This window comes from Perca flavescens, chromosome 9, assembly GCF_004354835.1.
Source record: "Perca flavescens isolate YP-PL-M2 chromosome 9, PFLA_1.0, whole genome shotgun sequence".
NCBI lineage: Eukaryota > Metazoa > Chordata > Actinopteri > Perciformes > Percidae > Perca > Perca flavescens.
Window position 1 is genome coordinate 13555969 of NC_041339.1, and position 23583 is coordinate 13579551.

Here is a 23583-nt window from a genome sequence, read left to right on the forward strand (position 1 = left end):
CCTTTCTTAATATTGTAAGATATCTTTTAAAGAACATGCTCTGATGTTTTGTTGTCAGTCCTTTTCTATGATCATCACTACTGAACTACTGACTGTATATGGAAGTCTGTCAGTGATCTTTGAAGTTAGAGCATTGTTGAATGCGGGCACTTATATATACTTACAGTATAGGCCTATATGCTTTATTGTCATTACATGTTAAACAAAACAGAATTTGGTCTGGCAGCAATCCCCTCATCTTAGCAGCATATGTATATGAATAAGTACAAACATATTACAAATAAATAGTAATGTATGTATACATAAACATATGCAAATTATATGAATGTGTATATAAATATAAGGAGTCATATACTGTACATAGGCCTACACAGAAATACACTGAGCATATTTTAAATTGCAGTGACCAAATCAATATCCGACAGAACAAAACCACATGACACATGTAAAAGTAATGTCAAACTAATCTACACAAACTGAATAATTAACCAATCATTGTGCCGTATGTTTGTTATCAGCCATGCAGCACTGCCGTCCTGTTGCTCCGAGGCCAGTGGGCCAGCCCTGAGGGGGAACAGTGCTGCTCGGGCTCAGTCAGCTGGTTGGGCTGAGGTGGCCGAGAGGATGCAGCAAGGGAGCTGAGGAGGAGACTCCTGAGCCACAGCCTGACACACACATCCAGAGCTGCTGCTGCGCACTGCCCTCCATCAGGGTAAGACGCTGGGCTGATAGAAAGCAGGATGTGGTACAGTACTGCAAAAGGAAAACATTCTGGTCACAGCCTGATGTGTTTCCCGTTAAGAGCTTTTCATGCTTGGACGGCAGTCTGCAGGGAAGTTAGACAGGCTGGCAGCAAACAGCTCGGGGTATAGCTTACAGGTTGTGGTGCTGAAGTTGAGTGCTGCAGTGACTGCTCCTACCCTGCTGGGTGAGTAGATCTATCCAGGGTATGCGTGTGTGGGCGTTTGGTGCAGCAGTAGCTGTATTAATGGCTGATCTGTAAGAGCAAACGCATAGCAGCAGTCGTAGTGGAACTCAGCTGTGTGTGTGTGTGTGTGTGTGTGTGTGTGTGTGTGTGTGTGTGTGTGTGTGTGTGTGTGTGTGTGTGTGTGTGTGTGTGTGTGTGTGTGTGTGTGTGTGTGTGTGTGTGTGTGTGTGTGTGTGTGTGTGTGTGTATAGATAGATAGATAGATAGATAGATAGATAGATAGATAGATAGATAGAGTCTTCAGGCTGATATGAAATTATGGGTGATGATTTACAGCCAAGATGCTAGCATTTGCATCTTCTGTGGGATACAACACACCGTACACACATACATTTGGTTTCTGCTGGGTCTTGCAGTCTTTAATGGCTGTTTAGATGCAACAAGATCTTTCTGCAGCAAGGGGCATCTTCTATCCATCCTACAGTGTGTCATTGGACTTCCGACATCAAAAATGGGCACTGGGCAGCAAAGCCGTTCTTTATTCCATGAATTCAGAGAAGTTTTGTTTTGTGTTTACACGTGCAGTATGTTTGCGGATTTATCAACACAGATATAATTCAGTATCTCTGGTGGCTGACTTTGTGTTTTGATGAACTGCTCCGGTAATTGTCACTTCCTCTTGTGTGTTTGTGTGTGTGTGCATGTGTTATCTCTCAGGGGGACTCTCTAGTTGGCCTGGACCATGAGCAATGAGTCTACCGTCTGGAACATCCTACCAGAAAACTCTACAGTAAGTCTGCCTTTCGCCACAAGCTTATTCTCAAACTTCGTGTGTGTGTGTGTGTGTGTGTGTGTGTGTGTGTGTGTGTGTGTGTGTGTGTGTGTGTGTGTGTGTGTGTGTGTGTGTGTGTGTGTGTGTGTGTGTGTGTGTGTGTGTGTGTGTGTGTGTGTGTGTGTGTGTGTGTGTGTGTGTGTGTGTGTGTGTGTGTTACGTCCAGCTCACCACCAGAACCCTACTTTCCCTCATATTCTCGTCTGGCCGATTGACTGGCTAATAAAGAACATCCTGACCTGGACCTTACATAATTAAATCTCAGATCTAATCTCAGCTTTAATTTCCCCTCGCAGAGAAATAGAAATGTGACATCTGAGTCTAGCGCTCATTAACACGTGCTGTGCGTTCTCCCCCTCGTAGATTTCAACATAACACTCCTAAGACTTATCGACACCATAAGGGCGTCGTTCTGATATCGAAAGCCTGTTTTTCCTTACATAACATTATTTGTCACATCACTCTGATACTCCATGAAAAGAACAAGGCCTGCTGTTGTTCTCTACTCTCCCACTCAAGTTGCTGTCTATCATTTTATTTAAACCATTTCATTCCCTCTCCTGTAGCCTACATGGGGACATAGGAACTAGAGAGACACTTTTTTTGCTATTAAAATTGGATAAATAAGCCAAATTCAACTTAAAAGAAATTCGGAAATAAATCTAGAAAATGCTACGTACGGAATAATATTGACAAGAAATATGTATTTGGTGAGGTAGTAGATCATACTTATGCAGCAAAAGACATTTTGTCAGTTATTGTCACTAATAGCTTTCCATCTGCTCTTTGTGTGAGCTTGAGTCGTGGATTGAATCAAGTTTTCCCAATGAATAAAGAGGGAGGGATTTCAAGATGTCCTCCTCTGTTGAAACATGTTCATCCTTACAAAACAATATTTGTGACTATACTATAGCGTCTACCGGTGCTCCTTGTGTGGTTAATTCTCTCAGCTGCAGTCCTTCCTGTGAGAGATTTACCATAGCTAAGGTACGCTGCAGACAGGTTAATAGCCCTGGCATTTATTGATTAATTTCACTGTTGCATTTATAGATTCACTTTATGCAGGCCAGCTAGCCGGTGGTGATAAATCAATCTTTTAGGCTGCATGGTGTTACTGGGAAGGTAAAACAGCTGCACTGTAAGGTTGTCAAATCTAGGCTGAAGTTGACGCGTGAGGACGGCATTAGGGCTGTGCAATTAATCAAAATGTAATCGTGATTATGTTTTCGGCTCTCAATGAGCACAAAAACAGAATAATCGAGAAAAACAAGTATTTAGCTCATTACGTTTTGCAAGTAAACTCTTATTTTTTCTTGTGTTCTGAATGAAAAAAGTTTAAATAGGAAAAGTATTAAGGCAAATTTCACAGTTGGGTTTTTTTTTTTTACGGTTGATTTATTTAACTTTTTCCACTGTTTTTTTAAGTTCAATAATTTTAACATTTTTCCAGAAGTCAACGAGTTATCGTGTTAAATTATGGTGATTTCAATATTGACCAAAATAATCGTGATTATATTTCTTTCCATAATCGAGCAGCCCTAGACGGCATTTCTCTGATTACATGAGTGGCACACCGATGGAATGTCCCTCTGTCTTATTACAAAAATGTGACCTGGATCTGACCTGAAATGCAGCTGCACATATTTCATAAATGGGCTAAGTAGCACAACAAAATTACTGTATTAGAATTTCAAATCTTAAAGCCCGAGTGGAGGGTAGATATGTTTCTACCTCTCTCCCTCAGCTCAGAGAGCTGCCGCATCAACCATCAGTCAAGAGTTTCAGTGCGCTGATACTTGTGATGAAAGTCATTGTCATTCATGTTCGGGGTGGCGGGGCTCAACACAGACAATCATCTGCCTGCTGTTATTAATAAATCTACTGAAGAGTAGCATCCAAGCATTCCTGCATTCTTACCGATGCACCACAGTGGTCACATGTTCCCATCCGACTACAGCTACTGTACAGTCTGAGTTATCAAGTCTTCACTACAATGCTTATGTGGGAAGCTTTTTGCTTTACTTGTGCTCTGCCTTTTGATCTAGCACACACAATGTCCAAATTCTGCACACTTGTATCTACTTTACTTCCCTCACTGCCTACTCATGAATATAAGTGGTATTGAGGTCAAATTACCAGTTAATAGATCTGTCGGTAGAGTACAATAAAGTTACAGTGTAGACCTTTTTCACTGCAGACATTATAGTCATAGCAGGAAAAAAAACTAATCTAATTCATATTTTGCCTTCCTCCACTATCATGAGGTTTGTACTATGTGTGTACCATTTGTCTGGGAACCTTATTTATTTATTTTAAGATATTTATTATTATCTATCATTGTTCTTAACTTCTTAACTTGAATTGAACTGTGTGTGTACTCATTGCTGGGCCCCTCGTGTGTTGTCTCTGACATTCTCCTGTCTGCTGTTTATGTGTAAAGGGTTTTGGTCTGTAGACAGTTAAAAAACTGAATTGCCATTTTTGGGATGAATAAAGTTGTTTGAACTTGAAGTTGAACTCAAACTCTGTGTATCTTCAGGAGATCCCATTTGAGGCCGCGAAGCAGCAAGATGGCTATGTGCTCCTCCTGGTGATCTTCTCCATCTTCCTGGTAGGAACGGTGACCTTCGTCTCTGTCTTCCTCATCGCCTGCCGCCGCTGCTGTCGAGGAGAGCAATGCTGTGCCAGGTACGACGCAAAAAACGATGCTTTAGATTAAGCATTTCACTCTCATCCAGAGCAATTTAATGAAGAGTTTTGCAGCATAAGCTCAAACTCCAGAACACTGTAGGCAACCAAAAATAAGGACCTGTATGAGGCGTGGGCTTAATAAAAGTTTAATAACAAGCGCCCTGTAATGATAAGACCATGAAAAGGAGCCGGTGATGTTCCGTTTTTGTTGACACTGTGCCACAGAAGTGTTCATTCAACTCTAAGGTGAGTTTGAGGCTATAGAATCTGGCGTTGCTGCATTGCTTTTCATTCTAATATATATTTGTGTTGTTGGCTGGTGCCCCTGTTATTTAATTTCTCAAGACAGCTTATGATGCAATCCAGCACAATAACACCTAACTTTACATCCATGAAAATTCCCTCAAACTCAAATCAGCACCACTCCTGCGCAGGTTCAACAAAGACTAAATATATTAGGGCTGCTCGATTATGGAAAGAAATATAATCACGATTATTTTGGTCAGTATTGAAATCACGATAATTTAACACGATTACTCGTTGACTTCTGGAAAGATGTTGCAATTATTGAACTTAAAAAAAAAACCAGTGGAAAAAGTTAAATGAATCAACAGTAAAATTTGAAATTTGCCTTAATACTTTTCCTATTTAAACTTAAACTAAATTTTTTCATTCAGAACACAAGAGAAAATAAGACTTTACTCGCAAAACGTAATGAGCTAAATAATGTTTTTTTCTTGATTTATTCAGTTTTTGTGATCATTGGGAGCCAAAATCATAATCACGATCATATTTCGATTAATTGCACAGCCCTAAAATATATTTTATGCTTCACAGAGGTAGTTTGGAGTCTGCACGGGTGGTACTACATTGCATGAAACGCACACGAGTACACACAGTCGACTGACGGAGACTACTCTTCCATGAGCTCACGCATACAACTACTATTTAGAGATAGGCTAGTACTTACATCGAATGTGTACACATGCATAATAGATGATGCTCATTAGGTTGCAAATGAAGCTTACTACTGAACTTCCCGTGGAATCGTCCAGTTCGCTCCACCCAGTGAATCCCAAACCCATCTTCAGTATGATTCCATTAACACACAATGCAGTGATCCATTAAACAAGTTAAAGCATCTAAAGCTGTATTTCAGTAGGTGGTCAGAAGGAATGATGTAACCCTACAGAGACCGGTGTAAGCATGTTGAAGCCAGGACAACCCGGTGCATTCACTCATGAAATCTGTCAGCTGTGTGAGTGTCACAAGCCCCTGTGGGGCTGTTATGAAAACACCTAGCTGGAAACGCATTCAATATTCATGCTCGTCTTATTTGCCATTCATCTGTGTTTTCTACAGCAGCGCACATCATCAAGTACACTTGAATATATGAGAGCGCACAAGCTAGATGCAGATAAACAGAGAGCACAGAAGCTGAGCCGCGAAAAGGCAAAGCTTGCAGGGGTAGAGCAAGGGAGAATCGGGCAGACTGGTACAAATGATGAGTGTAATGAGATTTCATAGCAGCCATCGGCAGTGATTAATCTCGCATCTCAACCCCAGCCGCGCACACACACGGAGAATACACACACACACACACACACACACACACACACACACACACACACACACACACAGTATGAGGAAGCGTGAGCCACAGAGGAAATGAAAGACAAGAATAAGCACAGATCTGGGTGGACAGAGAAATCCCTCAAGTCAACACACACACACACACACACGCACCACATACTGTAGCTCTGCACAAAGAAATCAGATGGAGAGAAGTGTCTGAGAAGACCTTTCTGTTTCTTTTTTTTTCTGCCTCATAATGTAAATTCTGGGAATGAGATTAAGGAAGCATGTTTTGAGATCAGCCGCAGTTAAAGAACTTTAAAAAGGACATGTTTAAAGACAGAATATACTAAAAGAATGATACATGCTTCATCCCCTAAACAATGTGTCTTTTCTCTGTCCTTAAAGATGAGTGGACACATGCAATCCAATAAAGCACCACGCTTTATCAGTTCTAGAGGTCCCCTGGCCCTGAGGGTTATCAAGTTACTGGCAATGATTTAGGCCCTCATTGATTAGCCAGGCAGGCAGCCATTTAGACAAACAGCGTGGTGAACATTCGGTCCTATGGCAGTGTCCTTATACATTTTTAAACACTGAACAGAAGGATCAAACCGTAATGCCGCTGATCACAAAGCCTTGTACTGTGGTCACCCCGGTGGCCGCCCGCATCAGTGGGGTTCGACAGATGAAAGACAGACTTCAATGGTAATCAAGTCACAGCATTGATCTGAATGTTTCTGTGCGCCCCAGGGCCAGCGATGACCCTGAGAAAACCAACACCACCTACGTGGAGGACTCTCAGCCCACCCATGGTAAGAGAAGAATGGACAAAGAGGAAGAAATGTGGGGAGGGAGGGATAGGGGAACAGATAACTGAGAGAGGGAGGAGTAATGGAGATTGACGGAAGCAGGGATATTTTTATTGCCATCAGCACAAATGTGTAATGTCTATTCCATTAAAATACTGTGATCTCGGCCAAATTAGATTAAGTAGCCGTGCCATTCCTGGAACGCATTTAGAAATTTTTTGGATCAGTGAATGCACTCCGTCTAAGATGAACATGATCTAACAAGAGGCAGCACCAGTTTGGAACCAAACTGCTTTTTGTTTAGTTTTTCTGTCAGCTTGCCATATTACCATACTTATCCACCACAGAGGTGTCTGAACATCAGTTGCTTCACTTCAGTTATAGTCAGTGTAAATATACAGTGTAGCAGACATGGGCTGACTTGGGACAGACTTTTAAAATCAATTTTTGGGGTGCGTTTTGCCCTTACCCAGTTGAAAGAGAAGGGGAATGACCTGCAACAAGGCTCCCCGCTAGACTGGAACTGGGGTTGTTGTGGATCATGGTCGGTGAACTGGACATTGATATCTAATAATATGCAGGATTGCTATAGGTCAAGTAAAAGTCGACATATTATCTAATATATGCAATCCTGCATATATAGATAAAACATCACCTATTACTAGGTCCAAAGTGCACATGTGTGAATGTAATAATTTTTCTATGACCTACTGCACCCACATTCTGCACTGGTTTGTGCTTGGCAAAGATATACAGAGTCCCATTGTTTATTTTTACAGCAATAACATACATGAAGTAAACCTCTGCATTCTCATCTGACGCATCTCACTCCTCTGTTATGGTGTGGTGGCCATTTCAGTAGATTTACTCACTAACGTTGTTGTGGAAGCACAATAAGCATGGAAACTAAATGCAGACTTCCTGCATTACTTCAAATACTAAGTTACTCCTCTAGTAAACTAGTATTCACATGAAATAAAACAATAAAACATTGAGACCAGTCAGCAAAGCACTCTGGGTAACACACAAACTGGTTGCTATGGACTCGTCACTAGGCTTCCTCTACTTCACCGTTCAAACAAAGTGGAATAAAAGTCCAAATCTACGCAAAACCCGCAATCAATTAGTAAGCTGACATCAAATGTGGCATTTAGGAAACCTTTATTACAACCTTGGCACGGTAAGATGTCCAGACTAGCAACATTCATTTTAGTTTTTTTACGTCCTGCTGCTCGCATTGTCAGCCAGGAAATATTTTTTTTACTAAAGCAGTAGCCTATATGAAATCAGATGTATCACCTTCCACCATTTAGTTGTTTTGTGTTATTTAGCTAAGATATTTATAAAATATCTGGTCATGCCAGATGTAATTATTCCACTCATTTTTTAAACAATGCAATTATCCGTTTCAGCCACCAGGGGGACAAACATTTTTTGGATGACCCTCCCCTCAACAAAGAATAAAAAGACATGACCCTCCCCTATTTTCCTCCGGTGGTCCATTCCATAAATACCGAATGGTCCCTTACATAGACACAGAGCTGCTTTAAGCTAAATGTTAATGTCAGCAGTCTAACATGCACACAGTGACAATGCTAAAATGCTTATGTTTAGCAGGTATAATGGTGACCAAGTTCACATTTTAGTCGTTTGCTAATTGGCACTAAATACAAAGTACAATTTTAGATGTTGATATATTTCACTGAATGACAATAACCTCTCGCTGTTCCTTCGCCCGTCTATCTGTCTGCCTCCTCTGTCTCTTTCCTCTTGTATCTCTGCTAGAAATCACCATCAGGGTGGATGAGTCAGAGTGCCTGTCAATGGCCAGCTCTCACGACCAGGAGACTGAGCGCTTCCTCTCTACGGGCACCACAGGCCGCCGCGTCTCCTTCAACGAGGCTGCGCTCTTCGATCATGGCAAGAAGGCCCAGGAGAAGGGCCGCAGGTTAGAAAGCGAACATACACCGGGCCCACATTTGCAAAATGCCTTTTAGTCAGTGTTTAACTCGCATTAATGTCCATGCACTCCAGCTTTAGTGCTTTCTGAGATCAAAGGATTTACACATTAAACTTTGTCCATCTCTCTTCTATGTTAGTTCAGAGTTAAGAATTAATTCAGAATGTGTTATGGACACAAAGAGCTCTCACCCTTTCTCATTATTTCACTGCCCTACTTTTCTCTGAAAGCCCTGAGCCTAATGTGCAAATTCTTCAAAAGGAATTATTCTGTGGGGCTAAAAGCAGAATTGAAGTGTTCGCTCTGATCGGTCTGAAGTCAGATATTCCCCCTTGGCAGTTTGACTCGTGCAAGAATGAGCTCCATGATATACATATTACTCATCGAGAGCGTAGGCGACTCATGTCCCATCTTTTAGGATTTTATATCTTTCTATTTAACTCTACGTTGTTCGCCGCAGGTACACTCTGACAGAGGGCGACTTCCACCACCTGAAGAACGCCCGGCTCACACACCTCCACATGCCTCCCCCGGGCCTCAAGATAGTCACTATCCATGAGTGCGACTCGGCCGAGAACAGCATCACCATGACGGCGCGCCCTGTCGCTAAGTCAGCACTTTCCATCTTCCAGGTGACCGCTTTCAACCTGCTATTAGTCCTGATGCATCGTTAGTCTTCCAGACATCAGTCACCTGGGTCAGGGCGAGATCAGGGATCTCTCTGCTTGCTCATTTCAACAGGCTGTGCACATTAATTTCCCAGATGTTCAATCACTGACGTCTGGTAGAGCCCTGCACGGGCCAAAAACTCCAGCCCTAACCCGGCCCTGGCCCGTGGTGTTCAAGCCCTACCCGACCCCAGCCCAGCAACGCCTGCAATTTTTTCAGCCCGAACCCGACCCTAGACCAACATCAATCACTTTTAAGCTCTCTCTGACGCGCGCTCTCTGATGCGCGCTGGCTCAGCTACACACGCAAACACACACACGTCACACGCTACTAAGATGGGCACAATGAGGAGAGAAGCTAAAATAAGCCCGAGTTCGACCCGAGCCCGATATGTAAAAAGACAAAAAACGGCCCGAGCCCGCCCCGAATGGGCTTATCCTGTCGGGCCCCGTCGGGCTTGCAGGGCTCTAACGTCTGGGCATGATATTCCTTCATAAATGCAAACTAAACTTCATAACAAACTTTGGAAGTGGAGCAACATTACTTCCAATAACTGGATTAATCAATGGAGCTTTGCAGAAAACACGCATGTTCAACAATAGATTCTAAAGTGTCATGTTTTTTATGTGCTTCCCTTTCAGCCCATGCTGTGCCCCCTACCACAAACGGCGCTGACCAGCCTGAGTGTCAATCCCAGCTGTGCCCTCCCCGGAGATGCTTTTAACTCTGTGGTGGACACCAGCTTCAGCAAGAACACTATCGCTCTCAGCGTTAAAGAGCCAAGCTCCAGCTCTGTAAGTGACCGCCAACTACTGTCAAAATGTATTACATCAGAATCAGTTTTATAATTAAGTAAGTCATTTCTTACAAGGAATTTGCCTTGGTGTTTGGTGCATACATAAACCAACACACATGTTGAACATTAATATGAATCTCAGGTGATAAGTAACTGTCAGTGTTGTAGTACTTGAGATTGGTCAATTTTTGTCTCGGAATCGATCACATTTTTACTCGGTCTTGGATAAAGAGGACTCTGGATTTTATTGCTAGATCACAACTGCAGGGATTTTGCTAAATTTCCTGTGCGTTGTCTAAATTCAGCCTATGTGTTAAAACTTGCAAATGCAACCAATAACTTATATCTTATATCTAATTTGAAATGTGTAACCCCCCGCCTCTCCCTGCCCCTTTTACACACACGCCCACGAAAGTGAATGTGGGAGACAGGAGAAGAAGGTGTCTAACCCAAATCTGGTCTTGGTCTTGACTCGGTCTCAAACCCTCAAAGTCTCGGTCTCGATACTCTCTGGTGTTGGTGATGACTTGGTCTAGGTTTAGGTGGTCTCGACTACTACAGCTAACTGTCACAATTATGGTCATTAATTATGATCCATTCCTAGGTTTGGTATGCTAGTGATTCTCTTGCAGAGAAGCATAAAAAAAGGTGTGTGCATACAAATGACCTGCAAGAGCTCATGTTGGGCCATGTGGAAAATGCAGCATTTAGGTCAAAATGAAGTGTGTTGAGTTAATCATTTGGAGAGTGATGAATTTTCTTAAGATAGTCACTCAGTACACGAAATGGCTATTCAAGCAGCCAGTCAACCAGTGAGTCATCCATACGGACATTAGAGGGTCAGAGAGCCTGAGGGGAGGACTAACAAGAGTGATGGTTGATGGGTAAACAAGGAAGCCTGTGTGGAACTGCCCCGTCAGAAGGGATTATGTACACGGCACTAGTCTCGGCGGGGTTGCTTTCTGACCGCGTTTCTTTCTTTCTCTCTCTTAGATCGAGAGGATGGGAGCGGAGCCCCGGGGCAGATGCAGCAGCGTCAGTGTTGGAGAAGGGGCCGCGGCGAGGAGCGGTGGTGCCCCTCACGCTGGCGGCGGTGCAGGAAGCCAGGGGCCCGTGCTGCAGTTCTTCACTAAACTGCGGCGCCATGCTAGTCTGGAGGGGGCCAGTCCCTACTTCAAGATCAAGAAATGGAAGCTGGACAGCAGCCAGAGAGCCTCGAGTCTGGACACCAGAGGTAATGGATCCTTGATGGTGTAAAGGGTATCTTCAGAAACAATCTGTGCCAATGCAGCAGGGATAAGTTCAACAACTCTTTGCGGTTCTTTTGTAAAAAAAAAAAAAATAAAATAAAATCCCAATCTGAGAAAGTAAAGTTGTACTGTTGGCAGTTTCTTTCTTAGATGTATTTTCTCTATTTTATTTGTGTGTTTAGTATTTTTGGCGATACTCTCTTGGGTAAACAGACAACCGTTAAGCAGGGGGCTCCAGCAACCAACTGTGAGATGCCTTTTGGCTGCTAAGACTCGGAAATACACACAGACACACACACGGACAAGACAGATGGCTCGGTGACGTAAAGTTTGGTCGTTCCAAGTCAATTTGAGCCCCTGAGTAAATCCCCCCTGCCTTCATCCTATATACCCACTGCTCCCCACGCCTCCCCAGGCTTAGTCCTTTCGATCATACCGATCACCAAGGGACCAAAAAAAAAGATCACAAAATCCTCTCAGAAACCTTAACAGTTGATGGAAGCTTTCTCCGGAATTAAGTGTCACTTTACTCCTGCCTGCTGTTACACAACTTGTACCACTCACTGCTCTTTCCCCCCACCATTGTTGGGAGCCAGGCTCTCCAAAAAGGAGACAGTTCCAGCGCCAGCGAGCCGCCAGCGAGAGCATGGACCAGGACGACAACGACGCGCACCACATAGACCTCATCCAGTACATCGCCCGCACCCAGGACATCACCTACTGTCCCAGTCACCCCACTACACGCCTCCTCTCGCCTCCATCCACACCACCCCCCTCCCTCGGCAGGTATTTTTAATTTCCTTGCCATTCATCCTGTTCACTGCTTTGCTGCCTTGCACTCATTTCTTTACCGTAGCTAGAAAACATGTAGTAATGATACGCGGTAAAATATGTCTCGAAGTCCCAATTCTTCGCCACTTTGCCTCAACATAAAAGTGTGCTTTTTTTTTTAACACCATTGCAAAAAAAAAAAACAGACTCAAAGTGGTTGTTGACGTGAAATGTCAGAGTTAACAAAATTGAACTGTAAGACGTTGATGTTGGAAAAAGTGCCCTCTTGCCTCCAGACAAGTTGTTTTGCTGTCACATCTAATTAGATTAAAACACAACATGCTGTGCAACAGTAAATAAAAGCGCAGTCTGAGTTGTATCTAATCCCTGTAAACAAGAACATTATTCATTATTTGGAGCCAGATGTAGGGGATTCCCAGAGTGCACTTTTTTTTGGAGGAAAGAGAAGAATCGGGACGCATGGTTTATTCTGGCATAGTAAACCATTCCATCGCTGACATGGTCCGATAAAGTCATTATGTCCCCAAAAGTGCAACGCTCACTACTTCTTCATTTTGTTATTATAAGTTTGCAATTATAGCAATGCAGGTTTTTCCCAATACTAGGTTATACAACAAAAATAACCAATCTCCCTTAGTATTTTCTTATCTAACCATTTATTTTCCTGCACTGAATATTAGATTAAACAAAATCCGTGTTTCCTGTCTATGTTTGCAGATGTTTGTTGTTTGAAAATAAAAGCAATTTCCTGGGTGCCGCCGTGAGCTCAGAAATGTGATGATCCTCATGCTCATTTACAGTTTATTGCTACTGCTATCACTCAAGTTGCGTATCATACAGTACGCATTCTTTAAACATGACAGCAGGGGGATTTCTGGGAATTTTCAGAGCATGCATGGCATCAGTATTCAGCCAAGTTAAGTTTAAGGACATGCGACAGCAGCCATTGCAAGTCATGACAATCATTCTGTGCACTGTGAACATAGCCATGGTTCAGATGACTGTGTTATTTAGTTAAATGCTCTGACACTGACACTTGTTTTGCATGTCTGTGTGTTTCTCCTCCTCCTTCTCTCCTTACTATTTTCATTTTATCTCATCTCTCCACACCTGTGTGCACACTACAGGGTAGAGGTAGAGGTGATGGTGGAGCCCAGCTGCAGCCATGGAGGACCAGGGGTGATTGGCCTATCCCCTGATCCCCAAGACGAAGCACTGTCCCTGGCAAGAAGGGAAGGTGCAGACCCTTCGGAACCCCTAGAACCCCAGGACCCCCAGTCCCATTACAATGACATCTGGACCCTACGTGCGACACTGGAACAATACGCCGCCTCTGATCAGAGCAGCAACAATGACAGGAACTCTGTCTGCAGTGATGCTGAAAGTGTGTGTTCGCTGGGCGTGCGCATAGAGACAGAAAGAGGAAGGCTGCTCAGCTACCCGTCCCAGGATTTAGGGGATGAGGCAGAGGGCGGAGAGGATGACAAGGACATTTCGATGTATATGGACGAGAGGTTGGGGGTGAAGGAGGGAAGAAAGAGGAAACAGGAAAGCACAGAGTCCGAGCGAGGGAGCAGCGACGGAGAAACAGGGACTCGTAAATTGCTGCAGATGGACAGCGGCTACGCGTCGATAGAGGCTCCTTCTCGTGGTCCTGAAGACCTGCGGCTGTGTGGGAGCTTCAGCAGCAGCCCAAAGGACACAACCGCCCACGAGAAAAGGCACCACTTTACCAACGCGGGGCGGACGGGCACTGTCGGCGAGAGCTTTGAGTCCCATCTCTTCGAGGAGGAGCCCGAGGAAGAGTTGCTGTTGGGTGCCAGCGGAGGACTTTCCGTAGAAACAGGTGCTGGTTCACTGAGCTGGTACCCGTATGGTCAGATGCTCACACCGCGAGAGGCTGCGCAGCCTTCACCTCAACCGCCGGCGTTGCACCGGCGAGACTACAGCATAGATGAGAAGACGGACGCCCTCTTCCACGAGTTCCTCCGCCACGACCCTCAGTTCGACCAGCAGGAGTCACCGCTGAGGAAGCACCGGTCCCGGATCCACCTCCGCAAGCAGTGGCAGCGCCACAAGCAGTGGAGCGACCCTGGTGTCAGACACTTCCAGTCCTCTTTCGAGAGACAGCGGACCCCGCTACGGAGGGGTGAGAGCGTGAACTACCCGCTGGACACGAGCTACCACAGCACGCTGCCCCGCATCGTCAGCGGTCCAGACGAGGAGACCAGCGACGGGACCGGCAGCACTCCTGACACTCCGAAGGAGCCCATGAATGCTGAGAGTGGGGGCAAGGACAGGGAGCAGAGTGTCACTGTCAGAGACACTGGGGACCATGCCTCCTCCTCCTCCTCCTCCTGCTCCTCTCCTCCTCCACCACCTTATCATCCCTTCATCTCAGAGAAAGACGAAAGGCCGGGGGCGCACCACGAGCCTCAGGAGGACAGCAAACTGTCTGGGCTCCCTCCCGAGCCCCCGGACGAGCGCTTGGCCCCTCAGCTGCCCAACTCCTCAGGCTACGGCCCGCAGACCATCACAGCAGGGCTCACAGACAAACTGGCTGCTAACCTCGACGAGAGGCTGTACTCGGGCCTTCGCAGGCCCAAGGACACAGCCACCGAGTGTGTGACGGTGGCGGCCGCACACGCTTCTCCGGACCACAGCCCAGTGTAGCAGGGCTTCAGTCGTCCTCCTCGTCAACCTCGGAACACACGTTTCTTCCCGTCATTGATGTGTCTCGCCACCGTTTTAAACTTCGCTGTGTGCAGCTTGAACGGTGTGACCCAGGCCCATTAACACACTACGAAAAGTATGCTTTAAATCATCATCTTACATACAGCCGATGCACTAGAAATGCAGCCAGTCTGTCTTCATGCCTGTTGACATTACAAAGCTTTTTACATTTTTCATTGATGTAGAAAGATTCATTTCAAAAATAACAGACATAGCTAACGTATCAAAAACCATATGGTTTCAGTAATAATTGTTTCTGGGTCTATTTCCATCTCTACTGCTGCCTTCCTGTCTCTGCTCTCCAGTATGAATAAGCGAAGTTGAGGGCTAATATGGCCTCTGTAATTGTTGATCCACTGTGAAACCAGGTGCTATTAGAGGAAAGCTACAGATCTGGACGCAACAGCTAGTCGCATGATCATGCATTAGTGGAAAAATAAGTCGCTTTTATCACTATTCATGGGCTATAAAATGATTTAAAATACCAACATGAATCAGTTAAAGCTATATGAGGCATACTTAGGTTGTTGACACTGGAGGTTTAGATCCGTAGTTCCCAACCTGGGGGTCCCAAGAGAAGTCTGATTATATGTTTCTATTACTATTTGGTTTGGTTTCGTCTTAAGCAGTCAGTACTTAAGGACCACTCTGTCCCACTTACGCCTTTTTCAGTCAACGTGGAAGCTATGATAGCGATTGCTAGGAGCAGTTATAATTGAAATATGTCTATATAAAGTACAATGGTTATTATATAAGTCAACTTACAACCCTGTAGAGCTACGTCATCTCATCCATGCTTGTTGCCATGTTTCATGGATGTAGCTAGGTAACTAGCTATGTAGGAAGATAATGGCCCCATTCTTAATCCCGCCCACAAAGCTCTGATTGGTGCATTGTTTCTCCAATCGTGGTAAACATCCCTCAAGTCATTTGGTCATTGGCTCACAAGTAGACATTATTTGATTATAAGGGCCCACAAGCCAAAAAGGTTGGGAACCACTGGTTTAAACAGATATAACATACGGTTAGCAAAGGCCAGAACAGTTCTCATAAAATGTTCTTTTGAAAAGGAAGATGTCCTTTGATCCTAACTGCGGGTCATGATGACTGGTCGTGACGTTTGTTGTTTTTGACTGAAAACGCTTCTCAGCTATGTGTCAACTTTGTGTCGTTTAATTTTTTTTATTTTATTTTATGAATTGTAATATATTTTTGAACGTCTGCATTGCTTAAATGACAATGAAAACTGAGAGTGTGGCAGGTTTGAAGAGGACAGGTTCAGAACTAACAAACCAGACAGCCAATAGCACTCCGGTCACAGATATCACCGTAATCTCCATAAACGATGACTCTCAGTGCTCTCTTAGTACTAGTGACATGAGCTCTGTCCTAACAGGGAGAACAAACTCCTGTGTCTTGTCTTGTCTCTCCTGTCTTGTGCACAGGTTTTACAGCCATGAGGTGGGCACTTACATTTAAGCTATTAGACAAGATGGCTGCCCTCAAAGACGGTGTTTGGTGTTTATTTAATTTATAAGAAAGGCATGCTTTCTTGTGCATGGGGCTCACAGAACAGGCTTTATTTGTCCACTTCTGACATTCTTGTTTTCCCCTCTTCCCCTCTTCCTCTTCTTCTCCTGAGAAAGTTGACAGTGCAGTAGATGGCTCCCGCGGGGGGGCGAGGACTTCACATCCTGCCGGCTTATGAAACCAGCCACTGCCATTCAAATGAAACCCTGGCAGCAGATTATGGCCTGAAAATCCATTTTTGCTCACAGATCTCTGCTTTTACAGGACATCCTCAGCGGTAGCAGCAGGTTGATTGTGACCCAGTTACGCTCATAAAATCTCCTTCTCAGAGGGGGCTTTTGGGCTTTCCGTCTCTCCCACGTGCAGTGAGGGGAACCACTGCAGAAGATGGTGTTGAATATAAATCCTAACGAGAGAAGGATTTCCGCCTTTCATCCCCTGTCTCCCTTTCTTTGTTCTTTCGAGGGTGTTACCGTGCAGTAAATTGAAATCACTGAATAGAAAATGGGGGAGACAACCAATCATTATCTTTCTCTTTTTGTTTGGGTGTGATGGCGATGCTCCTCTCCAGCCTTCCCCAGATTAGATCTCTCTCTCTCTCTCTCTCTCTCTCTCTCTCTCTCTCTCTCTCTCTCTCTCTCTGCTGCGTAACAGGAGTCTCCTCTTGTGGCTAAGTGCAGAAGCTGTGTTCCTCATTATGACTAACAACTGAGATAAAAGGAGGTGAATTTAAATAAGGAGCAGATGTGATGTAGATGTTTTTTTTTGCTCTCCTTTTTTTCACGATACCTTCCCCACATACTGTGTGTGTGTGAGGACACACGCACAGTATGTCACCGTGAAGAAACCCAATGTGCTCTGGCTCTGTGCAATCAAAGTGCGTTTTTTTCCTGACGGCGCTAATCAGCAGAAAGGAAATGAAATCCCCCCCTCCCCCCTTCTCAGTTATAATGGAACTGATGCACCCCTGATGATAATAGTTAACTCATCAAATTCTGACTGGGCTTTTGAAAAGGGGAAGACAGCTGCTTCTTTTTTCCAAAGAACGAAAGCTAGAACGTCTTCGAGCTGGGTCAGTGTAAGAGATGACGCCATTACAGCAACTGTGTTGCAGTCGAGTCCGAGTCAAGTCTCGGCTCCCCAGTGTTCGAGTCCAAGTCCGAGTCGAGTCACCATTACCTGAGTTTGAGTCTGAGTCGAGTCCAGAGAATAGCGACTCGAGTACTCCATCACTGCCTATTACACATACAAGAAGTCAGAAACTTCATCCAACTTCAGAGTCCAATTTCATAAATCCTCAAGCCCGAGTCATCAGTGCGCAAGTCCGAGTCGAGTCCTGAGTCTTGAGAATTACGACTTGAGTCAGACTCAAGTCCGAGTCCAGGACTCGAGCACCCCATTACTGCAACAATTGAAAGAAAATGGCCATAGGGGTAGATTTTTTCCGTGTGTACAAGGATTAAACATTGCTGTGTATACAAGTACAAATGTCACAGGAGCTAGACTAAATGGGTGTCCTTTATTAGGTTTAGACAGACGCTGTATAACTGGGGACACTGTGGTCAGTTGTGTTTGTCTACTAACCAGTAGCCTGTCAAATGCATTGATGCATAGCTGTGTGTAGGTCTGCATGAGAGTTAACATTTTAGTACATATCTTTGTTTTCTCAGACTTACGGTACAAAATGGTCCATAGTTATGGCTCATTTGTTAAAAGGTTGGTATGACTATAGATTTTGTACTTTAAAGAGTCATGCTAGGATGCTGTATGCTGATGAGATTTTGTGAGATTTTTCTCTTTGAAAGTAGAAGTATTTCTGTATTCCTTGCTTGTTAGTAAACCGCTTTATTTCTCAAAGAGGAGAAAAAAAAAAAGACAAGCTTTCTTAACAACTTTGCTTTTGTTGATCCAATCTATTGAGCCTTGAGGGACCAAATTATAAATACAAAAATAAGTGTTATTTTAGGGTTGTTTTCCAATCTGTGAATAAATGAATGAAGCAAAAGTGTTTCTAACTCGCTTTATTTCAAGGGAATGGTTGTTAATCAAGGCGTGGGAACGGATCACAGATAAGGTTCCCCCTCATGAATCTCATTTCATTTTTCTCCGTTGCTTAGGCTCATATTGATTTCTTGCCTCTCCTTATCGCCTCCTTCAAATTAATTGGAGAGAAAAGCCAAATCCAGCCTGTGATCTACAAAGCAAACATCTCAAATGTCTGCCTTTTTCTTCTTATTATTCTCCTTCTTCTTAACGTAAGGTCTATCCTACTGGCCTATAGACCTTGAACTGCGGGGCCAAAGTTTAGAAGAGAGCTAACAAGAATAACCGCCGTACGCTGACGATATCCTCCTGAGACCCAGCCCATTGACTTATGTCCACTGCAGTGGACATTTGAGTTTCATTCTTCTCCTTGGAATCTTTTGTGCAAGTCTCTTAATTCCTGCTGTACTGTACAGAGGACATCCTGGGCATTTCAGTGATGTGTTATTTGATTGGCTGGGAGGCCGGGAACCGCCTCTATCTTTCAATCCAAAATGGACAGCATAGGAACAAGCACATTTTATGGAAAGATAAGAGATGAGTCAAATATTGTTTGTCTATGGTTTTGTTACTATGATAATCATATATTTTCTTGTTCATTAAGGTGTTAGGAATCATATATTGAGTTCTGATAGAAACTGCATTATGTATCTTTTGAAAAATTTGCCATTTTATGAATGTCAATTATAGTGGACATCAGGACTATCTTCATGTAAATAATGACTCCACATCTACCAAATTTGTCTGTTTTCGTACTCAAATGATCCTGTTGTCCACTACAGTTGACATTATTTAAATAAATAAAAATAAAAAAATTAAAATTGTAAGATGTTTTTTTTTAACCTTAAACAGGTATGGAATCACAAAAAAAATATGATTAGGAAAAACAAATTTTTCCTTGGTTCTCAGATATATCAAAGTCAAGGTAAAGCGAACCGCAGCGTGTTGGGGGATGAGATGGAGACTGCTGCTCCTGATGCTGAGAGGAAAGTCACGACTTACACAGTATGCATGCATGTCAGATATGTCCTGTCACTGTCCTGGCATCCAAAACATTGTAGTGTCATTAATGACAATTGTCTTTTGTTCATACAAACACAAGCACGCCTCCAACAGACTGAGTTGGAGTCTGTTTTTCTCTCTGCCTCAAGCTACCTATCATTTGATGTCATTGATTCACATGGAAAAATCTAATTTTCATAACAGCGAATGTATTGTCCTCTATGAAATCGCTGTCAGTCTACTGATTTAATACACATCGCTTTGCAGTCTAAACGAGCTACATTCATTCAGCGAAGGGTGGGGGACAGCTACGGCCTCAGGCTGCCGCTCCTCTGTGTAAGTTTCATTCTTTTGCATCATCCTCTGCCTTTCCTCCACCACTCTTTAATGTCTGTCAGCCAATCGCTGAGCTAGACACCTTGACAATCAGCCAATGCTGAGTTTGCAGGGGGGGGTGCAGTGTGGAAAATCCAGTGTAACATCCTTTAAGGCTATTCACATATCCAATGTAGAGGTGAATGAAAGCCTCTGTGCTATTGTAGCCTACTCGATGGGAACTCGGAAGCAACAGGGGCCCAAAAGCCAAATTTGGCTCGAAAACAGCTACATACAAAGATTCAGCTACATTCAAAATCCCACTGTTCAGGGTTCTTTATTTATTTAAAACAATAACAGAAGTTGTTGCTGTTGACAATGAAAATCTTAGGGCTCAGGCACGTCCAACAATGTTCATTAAATAATGAATTAAAAAAACACAAGTAAAAGAATAACATTGACATTTGTAATAACTAAAAATCTAACCTCAGAACATTGCTTTATTCAACAATATGTCACGGTACAAATAAGGATGGCAATTTAAAAAAAACGATCTAATATAATTATTATTTTCTATTGCTAGCGACCTTTAATGAATACCATTTCCAGCAGCATGTGAAGGCCCCCGTCCCCACAATTCAGAGACAAAAACCTATGGTTGTGCGTGATAAAACAACTGTCAAGCCTCATCATCTGCATTTGCCCTAAATGTGTGTGAAGTGACAATAAATTGTCCCTCCTTACACTCTCTTACCAATGTACCGTGATGATGCTCAAACTCCTGTGAACCAATCCTAGAGATAGATTCTCCACGTCCCCTCCACTTCCTATTCTGCATTCCCACTTTGTAACTGCATCGCTGTTTTTTTTCCCATGTTATAATGAAATCTGCTGCTGATCTTTAGCCACTGGAATGAATACAGACGTTTCGAGTTGTTCCAGTTGTCATGGTTTGTTCCAGGTTTCAGCTTGGTGCAGTGACATTGCTCCACTTAAGTAAACACAGTAACTTATTCAGCTCATTCACAACTTACTAAAAAAATAAAAAAAAAGCTCACACCATCTCGAACCACAAATGGCGTTCCCTGTTTTGGGCCCTTGCTTCACACACCTGCCCACACATTGCACATTTAAGGTGAATCAACACATATTTGCAATCCCCTCCACCTCCCTGCCTAACATAAGACGTCTGTATTCTGAAAAGGAAAACCCTCTCCCTCCCTCTCCTTCACCACCACCACCACCACCACCTCCCCACCACCACCTGCTCCTCTCTGTTCCCCCTCCACCCACGCATTCCCCACCTCCCCCCCACCCCCGCCTCTCCCTCAACACATTTCCTTTTAAGCTGCTCCAGGCAACGTTCGAATGTGCAAGAGACGTCGATGACTCACCGGGTTCCTCTTTGCTCACGACCAGGCGACCATGCAATTTCTCACTTATTATGTGCGGCTAAATAAATGTGGTGCCAAAAGCTGATAAGTGTGAAATAATGTTGACTGAGCAGACCTCAGCTGTGTGTTAGGCAGCCATGAAGCTTAAAAAAAAAAGAAAAAAAGAAGGGGTTTTCTACTACAGCACAGGGAAATAGTGCACGGCTAAATCACTGTATTTTGTTCTACTCATGATGCGCATAATAGGAGCAAAAGGCAATTCAAGTTAATTTGAAGAAGACTGGCAATAATGTCAATAGATCTGTTAGTGTCTGTGCCTGCAGATACACACATGGCTGTTGAGAGAAGGGATGTTTCCCTTATTTTTACAAACAAATTGAAAACTAAGAGACTAAATGAGTCGTAGAGACATGCAGACACAGCTCGGGCTGGCAAAAGTGAGTGGGCCGGTACCACTCAGAAGAAAAAAACAAACAGCGAAGAAAGTAAAAGAGAAAAAGAGAGCAGGAGAAAAACCCTAGAAAGCTGATTATGCTGCATCTCCTTCCCACGCAGTCGGCCCACGCTCCCTCTCTCCACCACCTCCTCATCCTCTTCCTCCTCTCCTTGTTCAGGATTCTGCTCCATCCATTCCTCCCTCCCTTTCCCTTCTCAGCTGCGTCATCCAGCTCTTGATTGTGTGCGCGCCCCCACCCTTCTCCTCCCACCTCTCAGGGGACGGAGCAGAACTCTCCACTACTTAGCTTTGTTATTACACGCAGGCTGAAGCATTTCGGGCTATTTGTTACAGCAGCTACGCTTCGTGATGGGGTTGAAGGACAAAAACTCACCCACCCACACACATGCAGACTTTTTTTCCACTCGCTAGAGAGTTATTATTTATCAAGCAGCCTGTAAAATGCCTTTAACTGTAGTCATGTGCTTCACTAAAGCTTGGGGAGAGATCCTGCCCAGGCTTTTCACTTTTGTGCTACATGTCTTTTTGATGACAGAAATAATGAAATAGTATAAATGTGTTGGGGATTTCCTCACTGATCTTGTGCTGTCATTACTGGAATTAGAGCTGAAGGAAGGAACTTTTTCCGGACCTTTTTATATGATCCTGCAGATAGTGAGATTCTCTTGTTAACCTGTCACACACAGACTTCCAAGTGCCCGGCCTGCATTTAGACAAACCGGATCTCGCAGGTCCTCCTCAAGACAACCCGGGGATAGACGTGGGTCGGTGTTGAGGTAAAAATAAAGACGAGAGTGACTCACTACATCTTGGGATATGCGATCCAAAACATCAACACCGATGTCATCACTACCAAGGGGATGTGACTGGAGGATTATGACTCAAATTATCCCCCTCATCAAAATATCAATGTTTGTCCAGTTCACACAGGGCCTGAGGAACTGAGTGGGATTAATACTGTTGCTGAAGAGGCTGACCAATAAGTAATGACCATAGGGGGGATATGTGGGGTGAGGGAACATAGGACCTAATTTTGATGCGGAGGAAAATTAATAGAAATGAGGAAACGTAGGACAGAGGGAACATAGGGATGACCCCTTGGTGAACATAGTGGAGCATTTCGCAACTAAAGAGCCAGATATTTCCCTCAGGAGTTGGTAGAGACCAAAAACAGAGCTAAAAGAGAGTGAATATTGGACTTGGACTGATTCTTGGGAACTTGGATAAAACAGGTTTTAATTTTGAAAATAAAAAAAGTTAGTTAAATTACAAAATCTGAAGGTATATCATTATACACCAAAGTCTTGGCTGTTCAGCAATGTACTGGTGCAACATCCTCATTTTATATTTTTCTTTCATAAAATAGACGTTTTTCCAGTTATTACTTTGTATTTGTCAACACCGTCAGACACAATAAAAAGCACATTAATATTTATTTATTTGGTCGAATATGTATTTAGAGTTTTTATGTGGCATTCGTAGCACACATATATGCTGGTAAATGTTGAATATTCACTTTTGTTCATTTTTTATACTGTTTCACATGTACTCCTTTAAAAGATCGTTTACTTTAAAACGTTTAATTTAAGCCTAAATTAAAAAAAAAAACATTTATTTGTATTAAAAGAGACTATTACTTTAATAACTCAACAGCACTGAAGAAGCATATTGTAAGCATTTCATTTAAAACAAATAAAACTCCCTCTGATGGTGGTGACTTTAGAACTGAGGGTAGTGACTAGTCTGGTGACAGTGGCCTCATAACATCATACAATTCCAAAATGTATACCACACAAGATGGCTT

The 23583-nt window shown here is 43.5% G+C and overlaps 1 protein-coding gene across 3 annotated transcripts in view; it reads left to right on the forward strand.

The window, feature by feature from the left end:
* cbarpb (CACN subunit beta associated regulatory protein b) overlaps positions 1 to 18919 on the forward strand; it is a 20956-nt gene extending 2037 nt beyond the window's left edge. For all 3 annotated transcript variants that reach the window (XM_028587565.1, XM_028587563.1, XM_028587564.1), the window contains exons 2-11: positions 519 to 712; positions 1646 to 1718; positions 4300 to 4448; positions 6780 to 6841; positions 8624 to 8786; positions 9259 to 9430; positions 10109 to 10261; positions 11257 to 11497; positions 12110 to 12299; positions 13433 to 18919. In XM_028587565.1, the coding sequence (XP_028443366.1) occupies positions 1671 to 1718; positions 4300 to 4448; positions 6780 to 6841; positions 8624 to 8786; positions 9259 to 9430; positions 10109 to 10261; positions 11257 to 11497; positions 12110 to 12299; positions 13433 to 14978 (2724 nt within the window). In that variant the 5' untranslated portion in view covers positions 519 to 712; positions 1646 to 1670 and the 3' untranslated portion in view covers positions 14979 to 18919. The remainder of the gene's footprint in view (positions 1 to 518; positions 713 to 1645; positions 1719 to 4299; positions 4449 to 6779; positions 6842 to 8623; positions 8787 to 9258; positions 9431 to 10108; positions 10262 to 11256; positions 11498 to 12109; positions 12300 to 13432) is intronic.
* The last annotated feature ends 4664 nt before the right edge of the window (positions 18920 to 23583 follow it).